Source organism: Thermobia domestica, chromosome 11, assembly GCF_964235325.1.
Source record: "Thermobia domestica chromosome 11, izTheDome1.hap1.1, whole genome shotgun sequence".
Lineage (NCBI taxonomy): Eukaryota > Metazoa > Arthropoda > Insecta > Zygentoma > Lepismatidae > Thermobia > Thermobia domestica.
This window is the reverse complement of record NC_137464.1, coordinates 111285337-111306509: the sequence shown is the minus strand read 5'-3', so window position 1 is coordinate 111306509 and position 21173 is coordinate 111285337. Positions and strand designations below refer to the sequence as shown.

At 36.7% G+C, this 21173-nt stretch overlaps 1 protein-coding gene across 5 annotated transcripts in view; it reads right to left on the bottom strand.

The window, feature by feature from the left end:
* LOC145664358 (protein similar-like) overlaps positions 1-21173 on the bottom strand; it is a 422904-nt gene that overhangs the window by 248090 nt on the left and 153641 nt on the right. The window contains exon 1 of one of the 5 annotated variants that reach the window (XM_081730990.1): positions 16775-16946. The exons of the other annotated variants lie outside the window; for them this stretch is intronic. Within the exon in view, the coding sequence (XP_081587116.1) occupies positions 16775-16794 (20 nt within the window). The 5' untranslated portion in view covers positions 16795-16946. Of the gene's footprint in view, positions 1-16774; positions 16947-21173 lie in introns of those variants that run through there. 5 annotated transcript variants of the gene reach the window in all.

Genomic DNA, 21173 nt, shown 5'->3' with positions numbered 1-21173 from the left:
TCAAAAAATTGCCCAGACACAGAACATTTCACGGGAGAGCATCAGCAGTATACTGAATATGCGCAAACTTTCAACAAAGTGAGTAGCGAAATGTCTGAACAGCCAAAACGGAACGACCTGAAACATCCAAGGAAGTTTTGATTCATTTTGAGGCCAGTATTCCCAATCTTTTGTCCTGAGTAGTGATGAAATTTGGCTCATCCTGAAACCAAGCGCAGAGTCAACGGTGTAGCGCTACGAAAGATATCTGTGCCCAAAGAAGTTTCCCCACCCAGAAATCAACAAAGAAGGCCATGGCTTCAAATTTTCTGGGACAAAGACGGAACTTCGTTAATGGGCCATCTAGCTCGGGACTCTAGTATCACTAGCAAGTATCACGCTAACCTATCGGACCAGCTGCACGAGGCAATTAAAACGAAACGCCGCAAAAAGTTCTCCAAAGGAATTTTCATTTTGCACGACAATTGTCCAACTCTCACATACTACGTCATGGCTGCCAAACTGAACATTCTTGGATCAATTGGAACACCCCTATTTACCTGACGTGGCTCCTCCTGATTATAATCTGTTCTCGAACTTGAAGAAACACATTAAGGAACATCATTTTGAGGCCAACCCTGACATCCAACATGCTGCGGAGACCTGATTTCAGGCACAACTAAAGGGATTTTATATGCAAGAATTTGAAAAGTTGCTACATTGTTGTACTAAGTGCTTCAGCCACAGAGAAATATGTTGAGTAACAGTGTAATTTCATCCCTCTATTCTTTAAGGAATTGTTTAGCATTTCCTCGTATATCAAGAATAAATTTGCGAACTGAACAATTCTCATTCTTTCAGTTTCCGAGGTGCACATAATGATGTAGACTTTCTCCAAGTTTACAACACAAATTTTTGCGAAAAGTATTAACTCTGAAACAGTATTACAGTTATTTAGTAATAACCCTCCCATATGATAGCAAAGCATTACAACATATAAATCGGGATATTTTTTTTTTTTTACATGATTAGTATTACGAAAAAGAAAAAGACGAACTAACCACAGTTCGTTGTTCATTTTGTAACGTAAGCAGAAGTTTTGACTATGTTTCATCATGATCTATAAACATTATGCTAAGTTTTCAACGCACGCTATATTTAATGCTCATTCTACGCAAAAAAATAATTAAACTAATTCAGTGATCATTTATCATTTTTCCTCATAAGATCTTGTAATGCAGCAAGCAATATAAAAACAAGTTTCTGCAAAATAAAAATGAAATGTAGTGAAAGTTGAAGCCGAAATTATTTATCTTACATAACGTTTACTTTCACTAGGTACAGCCTTTTAATAAATAATTTTTAAAAAAACTGGTAATCCCACTTTCTTAAAGGGTTGTATTATCACAACTGCATGAAACAATTGAATAGTTAGGAAAAAAATGACCTAAGTAACCTAAGCAGAGTCAACGAAATTCATTATAATAGCCTAGGCAGGATCGACAGATGTCTTTGCACTTTAGTATATGTCAGAATTTTGAACAAACGTACAGGATGCTGACTTTCTTCGTCGCTGCGTAATCAAAATGTCATAAAACAAAATCGATAATTTTGTGAAAAAATAAAAATGTACGAATCAACTGAATTCACTTGCTCCATTGTGTAAATAAAACTAAGTTTCTAGAAGTTACCGAAAGAAAAGGATTATACCATAGTGAGGTAGTTACATACTTATTTAGGAAATAGGAATGCAAATACAGCCTTTTTTAATACGAGAGTTTTTTTTTTTACTCCTATCTCAACAGAAAGTTACAAAAAGAAAGAAACGTGGAAATGAGTCTGCCAAAATCAGACCCACGTATCCGAACAAGCCGCGTGAATGGCAGGAGATCTTAACTGAACGAAACACACACAAGAATTCCATTATTCTGTAACACTATTGTTAAAATAGCCTAATAGGTACTTACATGCCTAGAAATAAAAGCTTCACTTAGCTATCGTAATTTTCAACTCTAATATGTAAGTTTCTTCGGACGCTCAACTGCTAGCTTAATTCGAAAACACACGCAAACATAGAATTACTTTGTTAATCCTCGTATGCGATGAATACAAACCCTGAAAATATTTTATTCTTTTTTACATTTTCTAACTATAAACTAAAATAAGCTAATAGCAAGTATCCTTCAATTATGGGCATAAAACATACTAAATTGCTGTGAAATTCTTTTGCTTTGTGTCCCTTCAGACAACACGTACACCAAGAAGCAATTTATAGCACGCATTGCATGCATACCTAAGTTTTAGTTCTTATGAAGATTTGCAAACATCTCTTCAAGCTACGAGAAAGATAAGATTCTTCTTGAACATTAATACTTTTAAAACAAATTTCCAGTTTCCACACACAATATGGATGCTTCCTTTTATAGATAAACAGAACTATTTTAATACTCGTCTCTTCATTTTTGTATCTACGTGTATGTCTAATTGCTATTAAATTCTAATATTGTCTTACATGTAAATTTGTGATGAGAAAACTTCCACATGCAAAGATGTTTGTTCAGTTCAGTTCAACTACTGTACCACATACTATACACCTTCTTCATTAATCGCAAAACCTTCATTCAAGCCATTACAGCTTTGGTGAAGTTTTATCTCACAAAACAGGAAAGGTCAGATGTAAATTATTCTTCAAGACCATTCAAGAACTAGTCTTACCTTGCACTTGCAGAGATAAATGAATTGAAGTCTGACATTTTCAACGGCTTGTCAAATACACATACAAAAGAAGCTTTTGTATAAATCTTTATGTTGACACATTAGCTGGGCAATCTTTACTTGAATTAATGCAAACTATTTAACAGCGAATTTTTGGAGCATTCAAATAATAGTAAAATTACAGTCTGTTAAGTAAACCAGATGTATTTTTACCATATACACTACTGGGCATTAAAAACGCAACACCAGGAAATCCTCTAGTATGGGAGGCGTTCTGAAATCGTAAATCACTCGTATTCAATCAGTAAGAGATCATTTAAACGCGCTGGCCAATAATGCAGTGGAACACACGTGGTCGAGCATTATCCTCTTGGCAAGTAGCTCAATGCTGAGCCTTGTTTAATACCGCAATAAACTGTCAGCTACAAATAACAAATAATAATAATAATAATAATAATAAAATCTATCAAGGTAAGACGAGTGGGCACGGACTTCAATTGCTACCTACTACCATAACGTTCGATGCCAGACCGATAAAACTACGCAGAATGAAGCGTCGCCCAGTCTGTTGCCACTGTGTGTCAGAAACGGACGCGATCATCGCGATGCTGTAGAAAGAAGTGGATAATCCAAGAAGAGGATGCTATGCCATTCGGCTCTTTCATACACGGTGTTGACTGTACCATTGCAGTCACATTCGCACATGCTATAAGGTCAAAGGAAGCTATAGTAATAACGCACCTCCGAGTCAGACGTCATCGAACAATTCGTAAAGACACTGGTCTCCATGCAGCAACTCTGAATTTGTGTATGTGTTCGATTTGGCAGCTCGTTCCACCACAGTTACATGCACAAAGAAGTTTGTCCTTTTAGTCTGTGGAATGACACGGTCAATGAGGTCCTACACGTTGTGTATTGCCTTTCTAGATCCATCAATTTTGTACTTGCATTACTGTGACTGCATTCCTTCCAACAGGAGTAGCATGTCGCGGAAGAATGTAATCTGCAGTTGTGTTACCTTTCAATTATTCCGCGATCAAAGGCGGAAACCAGCTGGGATTGCTGCTATATTTGACGGGGGAGACACGTAAATGGTACCGTCTGAAAGGCGGTTCTATTCTGAAGAGAATGATTGGCGGATTATAATCCTAGGGTAAATAGAGATGTCTCAGGATTTTTTTTTTACCTGAGATCAGGGTCTTTTGCGGTAATTTGGGGCATTGTGGGGATTCTTGATAAAATTTCTCCCGCCCTTGCTATTCAAGATAGAAACTTGAAATTTGGCACACACATTCAGTCTACCGAGTAGTATTTATCAGATTTCTTTGAGATCTCTACGTTCACACAGGGCCGTTCCAGAGGGGCCCAAAGCGTGAAAACAATGTTTCTCCCCCCGAAATGTTCCCTTTGACCACTTTTTCCCTCTCCTGGTATATGGTATGGACATGTAAGTGGTGCCATTTGAAAGCCTGCTCCATTCTAAAGAGAATGAGGTATGAACTATGATCCTAGGATAAATAGTGACGATGCAGTAGCTGCTTGACTGAAAGTCTGAAAAATACCCCAAAAACCCAAGATCCTAAAAGGGCTAGTGCAGGAAGAACAATACTTCACAAAATCAAAGTGACGGTCTCCTCACAGAGGATTCTAAGACAGTCGTGGAGTCAATCTGTTGTCAACCAGACTGCACCATATTCTAACGGAAAATTTCGTTCGAACTGGACAAGTTTCATCCACTAGTCTTGTTAATACCTATATTTTATTTTTACTTTAAACTCAGCGTTTCTGGCTTTTTAAATTGTTTTTACATATTAGTCATATACATCTTACTCATCTTGCGAACTATTTACATTTCTCCTTAACATGCACAGTACAGTGATACAATATTGCTCAATTGATACTATTTTAAAAGCTACGCCTTTGCATCTGCTATGTTATAATTCTGCTTGGCAAAACTATCACGAATTACATATTCGATAGCTTCATAACTATATTACTTTAACTAGGTAAAACAAAGATTTTAATACTGAAAAGAATGATAATGCTACAAATTGTGGTCTTTTGTTTTCCGAACGAGCACATGTTGATTTCATGGTTTCTTTTTATCAGTGTCTCTTATCGTATCATATGCTTTTTATCAACTTCGACCTTCGGTTACCATCAAATGTTCTACAAATAAATAGATAACAATATTGACAGTAGCAACACTTACAGTTCTATTTGTTTTCTAAGGAAACTTACTTTATTCTACAGGCTTTCGGATAAACTTAGGGGGTTAAGGTATTTTGTCATACAATATACTGAATTCCATATTGTGAACAGTAAAACAAGACATTTGCCAACAAGATAAGAATTAGTAAACGCCCAAAAACAAAATACAATTCAAATTTATTTCGGATGTTAATATATAGGGATTCTCACATGAGACTATGATTTAATGATGATGTGTTTAACAAATTGAGATCACGCTTTCTTCGTCTCCTCTCTGCTTTTCTAGACTTTCAAACTATGCTATGCATACGAGTCAAAAGTCTTATAAAACAGATATGTCCGTCCGTCTGTATGTCCACAAGTATCAGAGCAAAAATGGTAAGAGGTATCGAGAAGCGCTTTTTTGCAATCGATTCAACACCACATGAATACGTTCTATCTCCTCCGTTCACTAACTACATAAATCGGAAGTGGCAGAAATCAGTCATTTCCGGTTTCAGCGTTGATCACCACAAAACAAAATTGTAATACTTGGCGACAAGCAGTTGCTCGCAATCAAGACAGTGCCTCAGGAAAACATAACATCACCACCTCAACACTTAACAAAATCGGAAGAGAGTGAAATTTACTTTCGGTTTCAATATTGATCCCCCCCCCCTCCCCTGCGTCTCAAGGGAAGATACCATCTCCACTGTGTTACTCAACTAAAATCGGAAGTCTACGTAGTTTCGCAAGTGTGAAACAAAAACAGCAATATTCTCTTCTTTTCTTTAGAAATTCGAAAAATTCAGATATTTCTCAATAAGAGTGCCAAATTTTACATTAATAATGTGAAAACTTCATCTTCTCACAGTGCTGTAGAATATTACACGAATTATGGAACAGTCTGTATATTATATAATATATAATAGCCACGGATCCAGGATATGATCAAGAGAGGGGCTAAACCATATCCGCTTTATCCAGTATAAAGAAAGTAGGATTGAAGTCCATTTTATCGAGTGTATACCTAAGCGTGAAGGGAGGCTATAGCCCTCCCCTTGATCTGCGATATATGTATATTAAAAATGTTGAAATTTTGTACCAAGTTGTGTGAAATATTGAAGGAGAAACTCTTCTAGATACTCTGCAATACCACTGAATAAACAAGCAGTGTTGCTAATGCATAGCGTCAAATACTATGATCATAGTATAATTTCGAATGAATGAAGGAACAGTTACAAGAAATGGAAATTTTAATTTTTTCTAAAAGACGCTACTTCGAAAACGTGCTTCGAAAATGTTTTCAAAACATGGCGTTTTTCATAGTCTTAGGGCTACTTATAATGTTAGTGTCAAAGTTTTCGTTCCAGCAATAGCTACACGTAAATGCAAATTGTAACAAATTAAATGTAACTGATAAATTTTCAGTAACACTAGTTGTTCCCCCTAAGTCTTAGGCCTGGTCTATACCGTAGATTAAAATCGTGTTTAATTAAAAGTTCTAATTACACTTCACTTGCTTTAGTTTGACCACCGAGCATCTCAAACTCGATCCAAAAAGTATCTTGGGTAAAGATGCCCCACTGAGTGAAGACGCCCCGGCTCGAATTACTCAAGGCCTGTGACTTGATCGTGACGTCAGAACTGAAGGAAAAACTGTGCGAACTGAAGGAATTGGTTCAGTTCAGTCATTTTTCATGCGATTATTTGGACTGAAGAACTGTTATTTTGGACTGAACTTTCGCTACGATAACTGTGCTATTTACTCAAGGATGCAAATAAGCAACAAAATTTTACTAGACCAATAAAAAAAAAAAAACTAATCCACATCCCACTATAAAGTAATTTACTTACCTTCGTATGGTGTTAAATACTCGCCCGCACCGATGAACCACTACCCCGGGTGAGTGGGCGAGTGGTTATTTGCATCCCTGTATTAACTGAAGAAAACTGTTGTCTCAATTCAGGTCCTGACATGGCAGCTATTAAAAGTGAAGTGACGCATTGCTGGCTTTTATTGAAGCTTACCGTGCTCAGGATCTAGGATATGATCAAGAGAGAGGCTAAGCGTGAAGGGAGGCTATAGCCCTCCCCTTGGATATATATATATATATATATATATATATATATATATATATATATATATATATATATATATACAGTGTGTTCCACGAATAACACTAAGGTCCACCTTCTGAAGAAACGAAGGCAGATAGAAACATGAAACCTTTTGGAACCTTCAAGGAACTTAAAAGGCAACATTATGCTGAGAAGGAGAATCCCCTACAAGGGGGGCTAAAGGAGGTTACTGGGGGTAACTCAAATATTTTAAATAGCAACCCCCATCGTGTGGTACCTCGTTTGAAAGGTAATCATGAGTAAAGACCACTTGTGGAACTTGTAAGTCGCTAGCATGTCCGTAGCCAACATGGCGGCCATCCGTAAAGGACGGTCGAAGTGCGTTCAACGAATAACACTAAAGCTCGTCTCCAAAAGAAACGAAGGCAGATAAAAACATGAAACCTTTTGGAACCTTCAAGGAACTTAAAAGGCAACATTATGCTGAGGAGAATCCCCCACAAGGGGGGCTAAAGGGGGTTACTGGGGGTAACTCAAAAATTTTGAATAGCAACCCCCATCGTGTGGTACCTCGCTGGAAAAGTAATCGCGTATAGAGACCAGACCGTGTCCACAACAAACTCTAAGTCTAACTTAGGTGTAGTTCGGAACTAATGCACAATACACACCACACAACTAACACTATAACAGTATTGCAAATACAAAACATGCAAATTGAACTGAAATCGATAGAAAAGAGAGTACCATACTATTATTGAAAAATCTGAACCCTCCGAGGCTCGAACCCCGGACCGCACGTGTACTGAACCAACACTTTACCATTGCGCTACTGTCGAACTGCTACTCTTACGGACGAGGAGATGTAGTTCATGACGACGAGTTGCCCGTGGTGGCGCTTTGGTATTGGACACACGTACTTTAGCAAAGCTACTCTGTTTACTCGTGCACCACTATCAGATGTGCTTTTCCGACCAACAGTGCGCTACATTACAACCCGGAACAGTAGGTCTGAAGGACGTAGACGTGTGTTTGTGCTGGTGCGTTTGACCATCCTACATTGCATACATAATGTGGTCTCTTGAACAGAGAATTGAAATTGTGTTACTCTTTGGTGCTACGAATCGTTCGTACAGTGCAACAGCACGGTTCTTCAATGAACAAAATGTGCGCAACCCAATTAGTGTTTTTTCTGTACGACATTTATTAATCAAATTCTTTATGACAGGCAGTATGACCAATGCCCCAAAAACTCGAAACCCTAGTGTTGCTACGGAAGAAACATAGATACAACTGTTGGCGGAGCTGAATGTGCATCCTCAACAGTCCATAACAACTGTGGCTCAAACGTGTGGTATGTCACGCACAACGACATACAGAATCTTAAAAAAAAACATACCTTCCATCCATACAAACTACAAATGGTCTAGGAGTTAAGTGAACATGATCCCAATATGTGTATCGAGTTTTGTGAGCAGATGTGTGAGGCATTGGCACGTGGGACCATTGTGCTGGCAAACGTGTGTTTCAGCGATGAGAGTACGTTCTACTTGAATGCCAAGGTCAACAGGCATAACTGCCGATATTGGTGTGACACAAACTCTCATGTATTTCGTGAAGGCAATACTCAACTCCCAGAGTCGCTGAATGTCTGGGCGGGTATCTTAGGTAATCACATAATCGGGCCCCTTTTCATCGATGGAATATTAACGGGTTAGAAGTACCTGGAGCTGCTGCAAGACTTTATTGCACCGTTGATTGTCGAGGCAATGGAAGAGAATCCGCAAGAATTTGGAGAGATTCCGCCCGTTTTTCAGCATGACGGCTGTCCTGCCCATTTTCACCGCCTTGTACGTGACTATTTAGATAGTGAGTTTCCGCGACGATGGATTGGTCGTCGCGGCACCATTGAATGGCCAGCCCGTTCGCCAGACCTTGCTCCACCCGACTTTTTTCTCTGGGGCTATTTGAAGACTATAGTGTTCCGCACGCAGCCGAACAGCATTGCGGAGTTCCGCCAACGCATAGTTGATGCCTGTCATTCTATACCGATAATGACTTTTACCCGTGTTCGAGAGGAGTTCGTCCAACGTTTACATTACTGCCAGGAAGTGGGCAGTGCACACTTCGAGCATCTCCTGCATTAATGACGTATGTTCCAAATCATACTATGTTACTCTCTGCTTACAGGGTTGCAATGTTTCTTCGATCATAGTTTACGGATGGCAGCCATGTTGGCTACGGACATTCAATCAACATGCACTTTCTAGAACAGGTCAATACACGTGATACCTTTCAAACGAGGTACCACACGATGGGGATTGCTATTTAAAATTTTTGAGTTACCCTCAGTAATCCCATTTAGCCCCCCTTGTGGGGGATTCTCCTTCTCAGCATAATGTTGCCTTTTAAGTTCCTTGAAGGTTCCAAAAGGTTTCATGTTTCTATCTGCCTTCGTTTCTTCTGGAGACGAGCTTTAGTGTTATTCGTTGAACGCACTTCGACCGTCCTTTACGGATGGCCGCCATGTTGGCTACGGACATGCTAGCGACTTACAATTTTCGCAAGTGGTCTTTACTCGCGATTACCTTTCAAACGAGGTACCACACGATGGGGGTTACTATTTAAAATTTTTGAGTTACCCCCAGTAACCCCCTTTAGCCCCTCTTGTGGGGGATTCTCCTTCCCAGTATAATGTTGCCTTTTAAGTTCCTTGAAGGTTCCAAAAGGTTTCATGTTTCTATCTGCCTTTGTTTCTTCGGGAATTGGACCTTAGTGTTATTCGTGGAACGCAGTGTATATTATATATATATATATATATATATATATATATATATATATATATATATATATATATATATATATATATATATATAGACCGTTCCATAATTCGTGTAATATTCTACAGTATTGTGAGAAGATGAAGTTTTCACATTATTAATGTAAAATTTGGCACTCTTATTGACAAAAATATCTGAATTTTTCGAATTTCTAAAGAAAATAAGAGAAAATTGCTGTTTGTTTTGTTTCACACTTGTGAAACTCCGTATACTTCCAAAATATGCCAATTCAATCTTTAGAGAGACCTATAACTACATATTTCTACCATTTCCGATTAATTTTATTTATTTATTTATTTGAAAATAAAAAAAGAAGTTCTAGGCCGTTAACTATTACATACGAGGTACTGGACTTTCCGAATGACCCTTGTATATATAAAATTATAATTATCATCATCATTATATCTCATATTTCACTTTCACAACAATATTATTTCTATATTTCACTATAACACCTTAATTATTTTCACTTTAAATATATATTAGGAGAAGATAGTCGAATTCTGCGCGGTGGATAATTCTGCGCACACGTGTTTCTTCAACTTGGAGATTCTTTACGACACATTGGTTGCTGCTGCCATGAAGCGACCGTTACTAGTAACTAACATTAAAGGAGGGAAGCCAATATGTCAAATGTTTAGGCTGTAAGTGGCAGTTGAATTATTTCTTCCCTGTTGATGTTAAATTGTCTTCAAGAGAATTAAGAGGTACGTTCTATATTTTATATATTTCTAGATCGTTACTTTTATATTCCATTTATATTGTAAATGGACATTATAATTACGGCAATTCGTAGTTCTAATCAAATTTTAATAGCTCGTAATTTTGTGTTTTTTGTTAAATGGCGGAGTGGGGTTATTCTGCGCAAAATCGATGAGATATTCTACGCAGTGCGCAGAATTGCACCTCAAGAAGTTTTATGTTAATAACAAGCATACCTAATAGATCTGCAATATATCGTCACTCTCTGATTAAAGATACAGGGAAGAATAGAAAGAGCAACTACGAGAGATAGTTATGCAGAGGAACAACTAAGAGGAGCTATCAGTGCTGTTAAAAGTGAGTGTACGATTCGAGAAGTTGGAAGATTGTACGGAATAGCAGAATCTACTATTCGTCTACGAATGAAAACTGGAAATACGGAACATGCTACTCTCGTAAGTGTTCTCGCGAGAACAAAATACGAATTGGTGGACTATGTGATAAGCGTTGCAAGCGTTTGGTATCACACCTATACCTAACTATACCCACCTATACCGCCAATAGACCATCGGCGTTTGGCATACGAATTTGCTGAAGCAAGTCGAATTGCGCATAATTTTGATGGAACTACCTAACTTGCTGGAAAGGACTGGTTGAGACTATTTCTTTAAAGAAATTTAAGAATAAGCCTAAGGAAACCTGAAGAAGTAAGTTTGAATAGGATAAATTAATTCAATGAAGAAGCGGTAACACTATTCTTCAATAACTTGGAAACAGTGATGAAAAAGCACCATTTTCCCCTAAGTAGAATTTTCAACGTGAACGAAAGGGGTATTTCGAACGCACAAAAACTTGTGAGAATTTTAGCACCTAAAGGTCAGAAACAGGTAGGAAGTGCTATGGTGTGCGAGCGTGGAAAGACAGTCACTGTTGTGTATGCTTGTAGTGCATTTGGAATCTTCGTCCTTCCCATGTTTATATTCTCACGGCGTCGCGTGTACGATCTCGCCAGTATTTTCGATGAAGCATACGTCAAAGTTCCAACTATGGACAAAGCCATAGCTGGATTTAGGGCTGTGGGAATAATACCATTAAACCCTGACAAATTTTCAAAATCAGACTTTCACGATGTCACTATGGAGGAACCTAGCATAGTCATTACTGCTGGAGATGATGAGGACAGGTTGGTATAAAACCTCGAGGAAACTAGACGTGATTGTGGAATTCATACTTCAACAGAACATAGTTTTAGTGTCACATCTCAGAATGACATTGTTCTCCCTTATCATAGCACGCTTATGATTTCAATACACTCAAAAATATGTAATATTTTGTTCAGTTATAAAACAAGTAGAGAATAAAGTATATAGTAAAACCTGTAGGCCACCTTGTCGTTCTTTTACTGAACCCATGCCATCTACATATCTAAGTATGTTATATGTTATGAAAATGTTTCCTTGCTTTAAACATATATATATATTTGCTTTGCGCAGAATTACCCCATATTACGAGCAGAATTACCCACCTAGTTGGATAATTCTGCGCAAATGTATAGTTCAGGTTTTTTGTCTATTGGAGAGTACTGGTATGAGCTTTTACTCAAACTACGTCTTTAGCTTGTCTACTACATAGCAAACAATGGCTGTGCAAAGTTATGTCGTGATACTTACAAAAACAGCGGAGAAATAACGATTTTTCCTTAAGTGCGCAGAATTCGACCACTTTCCCCTAACTTCGAACATAAAGGTACATTCGGAGTACGGCATAACAGTTGTTCAATTTTTAGATCCTTTTGTGGTCATTGATACATGTTACAAGTTGGAAGTTAACAAAGTCTATGTCATTTTCTTGGGCAAAACTAAGAAGACTGCGAAAATGATATTATTATGATGTTTGTATGATTTTTTTAAGGAGAAAGGATCAAATATGCTACCAGGCAACCAAGAAAGTTCGTGCGGTTTTTACACCTGCCGATATTCTTCGTGGGGTAGTAATCATTTCTGCCACCAGGGGTACCTGTATGTGACAGTTTCTGAAAGCTGAGTCATTGGCACGTCGGCTAACGTAGATAACAGGTCGCATTCGACAGTTCGAGATCAAGTATTCACAGTGAACCATGACTGTGTCGAATGCAGTAATTAGGGCTTGTTCACTGTATGAGTTCAAGTCGGGCACAAAAGGTGCGGAAGCAGCAAGAAAAATATGTGCAGCGTTTGGAGAAGGTATAATTAGTGAACGGACAGCGCAAAAGTGGTTTCAGACCTTTTCGACCAGCGATGCAACACTTGAAGACAAACCTCGATCGGGCAGACCAAAATCTCTCGATTTGGACCAACTCAAGGCAGCAATTGAAGAGGATTCAAGTCAAACGTGTCAAGAACTCGCTCAGCGATTTGGGGTAAGCGATGAAACCATTCGTGTGCACTTGCATGAGCTTGGAAAATCGTGGAAACTGAGTAAGTGGGACCCTCAAGTGCTGACTGCTGCAAACCGTCTCCAAGGACTGAACATTTGATCTTCCTTGCTGACTAGGAACAACAACTGTCCAATTTTGAACCGCATTTTGATGTGTCATGAAAAGTGGGTAATGTACGATATCAAAAAAACGCTCGTACCATTGGCTATCGTCAAATGACTCCATACCTTTAAGTGCAAAACCTGTTCTTCAACGGAGGTGAGGTGATTTTGAGTTTTACGTCCCGTTCAGCAGCGAGGCTATATGAGACGTGGACCTACTGATTAACGTGCAATCCGAACCACATGAGCTCCCGCCGGGAATCGAACCCGGCTCTCCCACGCCAAAGGCGCGTACGCTAACCGCTTAGCCACGAAGGAGCTCTGTTCTTCAACGGAAGGTGATGCTGTGTGTATGGTGGACTACTGCAGGGATTGTGCATTATGAGTTCTTGGAAAGTGGTAAAACCATAACCAAAGAGGTGTGCTCAGCACAAATGCAAAGATTAGTCGAACAGCTTGCAAAAAACCTGCACAAGTGAATAGAAAGGGTGTTCTTGTCCACCAAGACAACGGTGGACCTCATACACCAAAGATGACCCTGGAGGTGATTTCTTGTCTCGGCTGGGAACTTCTGCCACATCCAACGTATTCACCAGACATTCTCCATCAGACTACCATCTTTTTTTATCTATGAACAACCATATGCGCAATCAACAATTTAAAACTCGAGAAGAGGTTGAGAACGCGGTGACGCAGTTTTTTGTCTCAACACAAAGATTTCTTCAAAAATGGCATCTACATGCTTGTAAAACGATGGGAGATGATTGTAGAAGCGGATGGTGGATATTTTGCGGAATACACATAAGGCAAACGAATTTTTTTGGAACTTTTTTTTTTGTACTGAAACCGCACGAACTTTCTTGGTTACCTGGTATATATTCAAACAAAGTGCAATTTATAAATGAAATATCGACAATATCTAGAACAAAACACGATAATTAATATCATAACATAAATAAAGAAATTATCATATTAGTAATTAGCATAGTTGTCATAACTTTGATAAGCATTATTCATATTCCGGATCTTTTGTTATATATTATGTATATTATCTTCATAGAATTCAAATGAAGTATAAGCAACAACGAAATCATAACGGTATTTACAGTAAAGCACAACAAAAATCAATTGAATATGGTTTCCTCGGACGCCGTAACTTTAGCTTAAGTTACATGACCAACGAACTCGTTTAAATTGCATTGAAAGTCATAAACCGGAATACACTCTTGCATGTTATTTACCTCTACAGTTCTTTGTTTCTTTGAGAATTTGTACCACCTATGGAATTTCTATGAAATCCAATTCGAGGGAAATTAGATCTAATGATTACATGCTTTTTAAGTGTAAGTAATCGCACTACACTAGGATTAGGTTCGGTTATGCGATTACTGTTACTACTAAAGTTAGGTTTGGTTATCTTACCGGTAACACTAGGTTCTGTTCTCATTCGTTTTAGTGGTGGAGAAATGCCGTGTCTCCTAACAGATCTGTACCTATTCTTTCCAATATATTCACAGTAATTTGTCCCACCACGATTTTGGTTTCCTCTGTAATTAGATTCGGTTACATTACCGGTAGACGTGAATTTAACATCACCTTTTACATTGGGATCACACTTTAATCTCACATGAATATTTCGAATTTGGTTTCGATTAAGGTTAGTTTGATTCAGGTTAGTACTGTATTGCACCATTGTCGGATTTTCAAAATTTTACAATGTCATATCTAAAGATGATTGAAGTCAACGCACTGCATCACGTTCTGTGAAGGCACCATCGGATTAAGTGAAGTCTTTAAGTTTTACGTCCCACGGTTATGCCGGTTAGGCTAAAGGAGACGGTGATGATGAGAGATGAGTGAAATGATGGAATGAAGAAAGTGGGAGGAAACGGGAGATCCCGAGAAAACCCACGAGCACGGTGTTTGTCCACCACAAAACACCATCGGATTATTCACTATTATTATTTTGGTCTTTTCGTTCAGTGAACATTTCAACAGATTCAACTCAATCGGCTAATCACTACAAACATTGGTGGGAACACACGTTTTCTTTCTGAATTTCACGAATATTGGAATCAACTTTCTTCCTGCTACATGAACCAATGTCGTGTACATATCATTCAACGGTTCTATTACCATTACTTCATCTCCGGGATTAATATCATGTTGAATATACTGAGAATACAAGCAACCAATAGCATTCACTAGACAAAGACGACCGTAACTTTTCGCACACTGATACATATCAAAATCTTTATTACATACAGTATCAGTAAGGCAATCAAAAACATTCGAATGAAGAGAAAAGAGAGGATAATCTGATCCAACCAATACCGCAGTATGTTTTTGCGAACACTCGGCAAATTTCACCCATGCAAACTCAGGATCTGCATTTTCTGTTGTTTCTATGGAAGGTTCATGTTCATTTGTTTGGGTAGTGTAATCATTAACTATAGTTTCTACCACTTCAATAGAATTTTGCATCTCAGTGAATCTACGTATAATACGATCCATTTTAATGTCACTTTGTTCAATTCGTAGATTTGTCCCGTCGATTTTATTGTCAAGTTGTTTCACTTGTTCCATTTGCTGATTCATGCATTCACTAAAATCCTGCATTAATTGTCCCATCTATTGGTTCATTTGATCAGCAAAATCTTGCTTTAATTGTCCTATATGTTGGTTCATCTGTTCCGTTTGTTGGTCCATTCGGTTACCAAAATCTTGCTTTAATTGTCCATCTGTTGATCGATTTTACTACTGTCGAGTTGTTTCATTTGTTCCGTTTGTTGATCCATTCGGTTTCCAAAATCTTGCTTTAATTGTCCCAAGTTGGTTGATTCGTTTCATTTGTTGTTTAATGAGATCGGTCAGGTCAGAAAAGCTTATCCCCTGTTGCCATCTGATGCAGATGTATTTCCAATATCAGGAAGACTCATTTTGCTATTTCTAAGAATTTTTATGTCACTCCGTAATAAAGTATACTCCATCTTGATATTTCTTTTATCAAAACTATGTAACCTTAAAGTCAATCTGTACAATTGGATTTTACTGTTTAGATTGTCTACTAAACTTCGTCCGGATCTCCTAAGGTTTCTGGCGGCAAAAAACGAAAATTTATAACGATGATCCTGCGGCGAGGACCACCAAAATTTATATAACGATAAAGTCCCAGCTCATATATTTATATAATGACTACAAGGCTAAGAAAAACCATCACAAAACAATTTACACACTGCATTTTGATATTTCCCCTTTATTATGGCACGTAAGTACCAAAATAAGTACACACATTAAAATTGTACGTATAGTCTTCCCAAGATGGTTCTGGAATTATATATTATTTATATTTCGTTGCTATGACAACGAATCTTTAGTATGACAAAAACAGCAACGTATATCAACAGCTAAGAAATTAGATCTATATATCCCTTTTTTAAAATATATTTCTTCTTCCTTTTCTTAAATAGCTTGTGCATCAATTTAACGTACATTCTGTCCAAAGATGTTAAAGTACAAGTAGAAAAATACACTTATCGTTATAATCTGAGATTTAATTGTTGAAGAACTAAGTATCATCTTGCTAGTACGTATTTGCTGGAAGCTGTTCAATTATTTTAACACGATTACGTATCAGTAAGCAATGTAACATTGGCCATACTAAAACTACATAAAGAATAATATACAGTAGATCAATAATTGATAAAATTATTTGCATTTCCTACTTCTAAGGATTTTCAGAATAAACTTACCATTCTTTTAATTTACACATCTCTAACAAAATATCACGAATTACACGCACAAAAAGAATTTCTATGAATACACAATGGTCACCACTACACTCTCACTAACGCGCACACACATATCAGCTTACTGTAGAGCACTGACACTAATTCTTATCGACAAGACTTTCTCACAACTGATGGCAGCGCTGTTCTAGTGGTCATACGAAACGGCTGATGTGTTATCTCGAGCAAGTTTGCCAACTCCTACTTTAAAAAAAAATAAAAAATAACTGCTTTACTTTTATGTCGCTAACATTAAGGTTCCCTACGAGGCAAGAGTTGAGGCTGTCTCGTCTCGAAAAGGTGTTGTCGAAATGGTCTTGTCTCGAAAAGTGCACCTATTACAATTAGAATAGCTCCTTGTAAATTAACGCACGTTAAAGGCAAATTCATAGAACAAAATCGTTCGAGCTGTTTTCGAGAAAATAGTGCTAAGGTAAATTAATTCCGTCACTAAACTCGTCTGTTTTTATTTATTTTTTTAATAAATAAAGGATACTAACGAAATATTAATTTGTGGTACATACAAAAAAAAAAAAAAGCTGTTTTAGAATCAATGGTTACTTCTGATCATCAACCAACTACTATTATTTGGCTACACTTGCATTTGACTTTGAATATTCAACATGTTTATCCGATACATATATATAATTTCAAAATTTAGAATAATTTCACGATATTCTTACGCGATTTTAAAGTCGTGTACGTCACGGTTAGGGGAAATCAAACAACATATACAATATGCTAGTCAATAGTGTATTTTTTAATATACAGTACATAAACAGATTAATTATCTATTTCAGCAGAATAAAAACAGCTTCATCGTGCCGTGTACGGGGAGGAAGACTCAGATTTGATTCGCTCATGCGATTCGGATCCCACGCTAAGATCTAAATTGACGCATTTCTTATCGCTGTAAAAATTACTTTTCCTTGGTTTTCTCGAAAACTACGCATGATAATTTACACTCATGTTCAAAATTATTATCGCATAACTATAACTGTCTTCTTGTAAGAGTATTATTTGATAATGATTTTACAGTGTACTTTTAATACTGTGTGTGTAATCGGGAAATGTATATTTGTGGTAAATTTCATAGGAAAAGAATTATAAATACGAAAATTACAATGAGTAAAACAAAATGTTGCTAAATGGACATCGGGAAATGTATATTTGTGGTAAATTTCATAGGAAAAGAATTATAAATACGAAAATTACAATGAGTAAAACAAAATGTTGCTAAATGGACAAGAAAGTTTTATTTTTGTTCTTTTGTTCTTATTTACTGATCTTTTGACATGAAATTTGCCACATACAGTACATATCTTTGCCGCCTGCAACAACATATTTATAGACATGCGACAATAATTTTGGACATTAGTGTACCTTCATTACCTGTGCGCCATCAGAAACAGTTCACTAGTATAGTTTGTTTTTACCTTTATTTTAGGCACTTAGATGTATGCTTTACTGTCTGTATGGTTTTGCATACATGCGGCGTAAACTATTAAATTTTGACTTCTAATCCATGTGTATGTAATTCCATACATACCTGTAAAACAAAGGCGACAGAAATGAAATACATTGTTTGTGTATGGAAAACCATACACGTGGCGTTGCTCGAAAGAGCCGTGTATATGAAATTCCATACACATGGAAGTCAACGTGTTAAGCTATATCTCATTAACAATCTTTCAAATGTCATAATTGAAAACCCTGGTTAGGGTATACTTCAATATGAGTTTCATCTTAATAGGTGGTGTTTATCACATAATCCAATTTTCGAGTATATATATATATATATATATATATATATATATATATATATATATATATATATATATATATATATATATTTTCTCGGCAACTACACGTGAAGATTGACACTCATCCATATAATTTTGTTTAGCTGAATGAAATCTGTCGAGTGGTATGGGTCTAATTTATGATTTTATTATTATTATTATTATTATTATTATTATTATTATTATTAAACGCTAATACAGTAATACTGTAAAATTTAACAGTTTATTGAAAATATGAAGAAAAAAATATACACCATAACGAAACACTGAAACAGATGTCATCACCTAATAGATTTTCCGAGTATTTTAAATGTCTTTCGATTAATGTTTTCAGACTTGTAAGTATTACTTCCAATAAGAAGTTTGTGTTACTATTATTATTATTATGAAAACGTCTCAAGTTATTATTTTTTTTTTCAAATGCTAAGTTCGATAAGAAACCACAATACTGGTCATTTCTAAGTAAGCACATATGACACACATATTTGACCTAGTTAAGTACATTCATTGGCATCTACTCATTATCTTCTTTTTTATTTCTACGTTTTTTTTACGTAAAATATTTTTCATACAGATTAATATTCGAGCATCAGGAAAAAATGTCCACATTGCACTATAATTTACATATTCTCGCAAATTAACTTGAATCAAATGTATTGTGGAAACAGGAAAGAACTCTGTCATGGCTATACGGTTAACGTATGTGAAGGTGATCCAGGTCCAATTTCTAGTGGGATTTCATGTGGGTCAAATCCCACATTAAATTGTAGGTCGACGTCTCCTGTAACATCCCTGTTGAAAATGAGGTTAAGCTCAGACTCTTCCAACCAACGAAAGATCAGAGCTACCGTTTGATAAAGCTCTATCCATGCACCTAATTTCAGATCTGTGAACTCGTTTATACTACTGTTTAACTTATCCACATTATGCGTTATCAATCGCATCTCCTAATTATTTAATATTATTATAAATGATTTGCAAATATTCTCATTGTGATCATTCTAGTCATTCTGAATAAATTAACTGCATGCGATTTCTTTTTATGGGGGTGGGCTAAGGAAGAAGTGTATCGCACCAAACTACAAACTCTTGGCGAAGATCCGTGAGGTCATTAAGTGGTATCCTGCTGAGGTCTTGAAGGTCGTAGCAAACGTACCTGTTCGTTTGAGACAGCGTCAAGAAAATTCTGAACACACATTGCGTTGTAGATTTGGAAAGATAATGGTAGCTATATAATAAACTGTATGTGTATAAAAATAAAAATAAAAAGTTTATACCTACAATATTTTAGGAGGGAAAAGATATTCAAAATAGGGAGTTACTTTCCGCCCATCCTGTACAAAATGCTATTAAACAAATTAAAAGAGTTATACATCTATTCCTAGAACTGAGGAATTTGTGGACATAGTTTATTGTCATAATTCTCAGGTACGGAAAATCTAGCACTAGGTTTATATTAACGGTTGTGAAAATAATTAACAAACAATTCACTGATAAGCACTGGATAATGATAAAACGGCTCATTGCCTACAAATCCTAATGTTGTTCATCGTTCTTATTCTATAAACCAAAATTCCGGATAACAGGGGAGCAGCACAACCCCGAGCTTCAATGCGTCATTACGTCTCTTACATAATTGTGTAATAAGAGCAGGTGATATATAACAAGTAACATGAATGTGTGACAATTCAAAGTTTTAATGACCGTTATCATCGATCTCTCCATTCTTCTCAAATAAACAGACTACAACTGAAACTGAACTCAAGATCATTATGACACAAACAAAAATATGCATGAATACTCAGGATGGGAATGAGAGAAAGGTACGATGTGCTTATTTCTTGTTTTTATGGCCAAACAAGTAGAAATAGTACTCACAGACTCTACTAACACTTCCGTTGTCAAGAACATTCCTTACTTGCTTCTGCACAGAGTAGCCAACCCAGTTACATATTCATTATCTTATATATATAAATATATTTAAAGCAGAGAGTTAGTTTGTATGTATATACATTTGACCTGTCTGAGAAACGCCCACAGGACTTTTTCCAGGGAGTGGGCAGGTAGAAGAACGACATACAAGCGAAGTCGCAAATATACGCACTTTGATATACATAATATGTTATGTAAAACAATTATTACTGACGCACATTGCATAATTTCATTAACTAGAGTAAATATATTAAATACTGTAGTGAATACGTAAGCATATCTAATATGTTTTGACATTTCGAAGATCCGAACTCCTTTTGTAAATCCAGGAAAGAGCAACTGTTCCCCCTGAGGATGCCCACGCCTATATACAGAATCGAAACTGTTGAACTGTAAAATAAATTTTTGATGATAGCACTTTGGTCGACCTCGGTTTCTACCATGTTAGTTTAAAATGAACATTTCAAAAGGCACGAAAGTTCAAAAATATGCCAAAATAGGGTATTTCAACTTAAGAAGATCAAACTCAGTACATAAACTTCTGCTTAAAAATAATTCCACTCTTCCAAAATTCAACTTCTAAATGGGCGAAAGAGGGCAATTTATATAAAATTTTCCATTGGCTGATC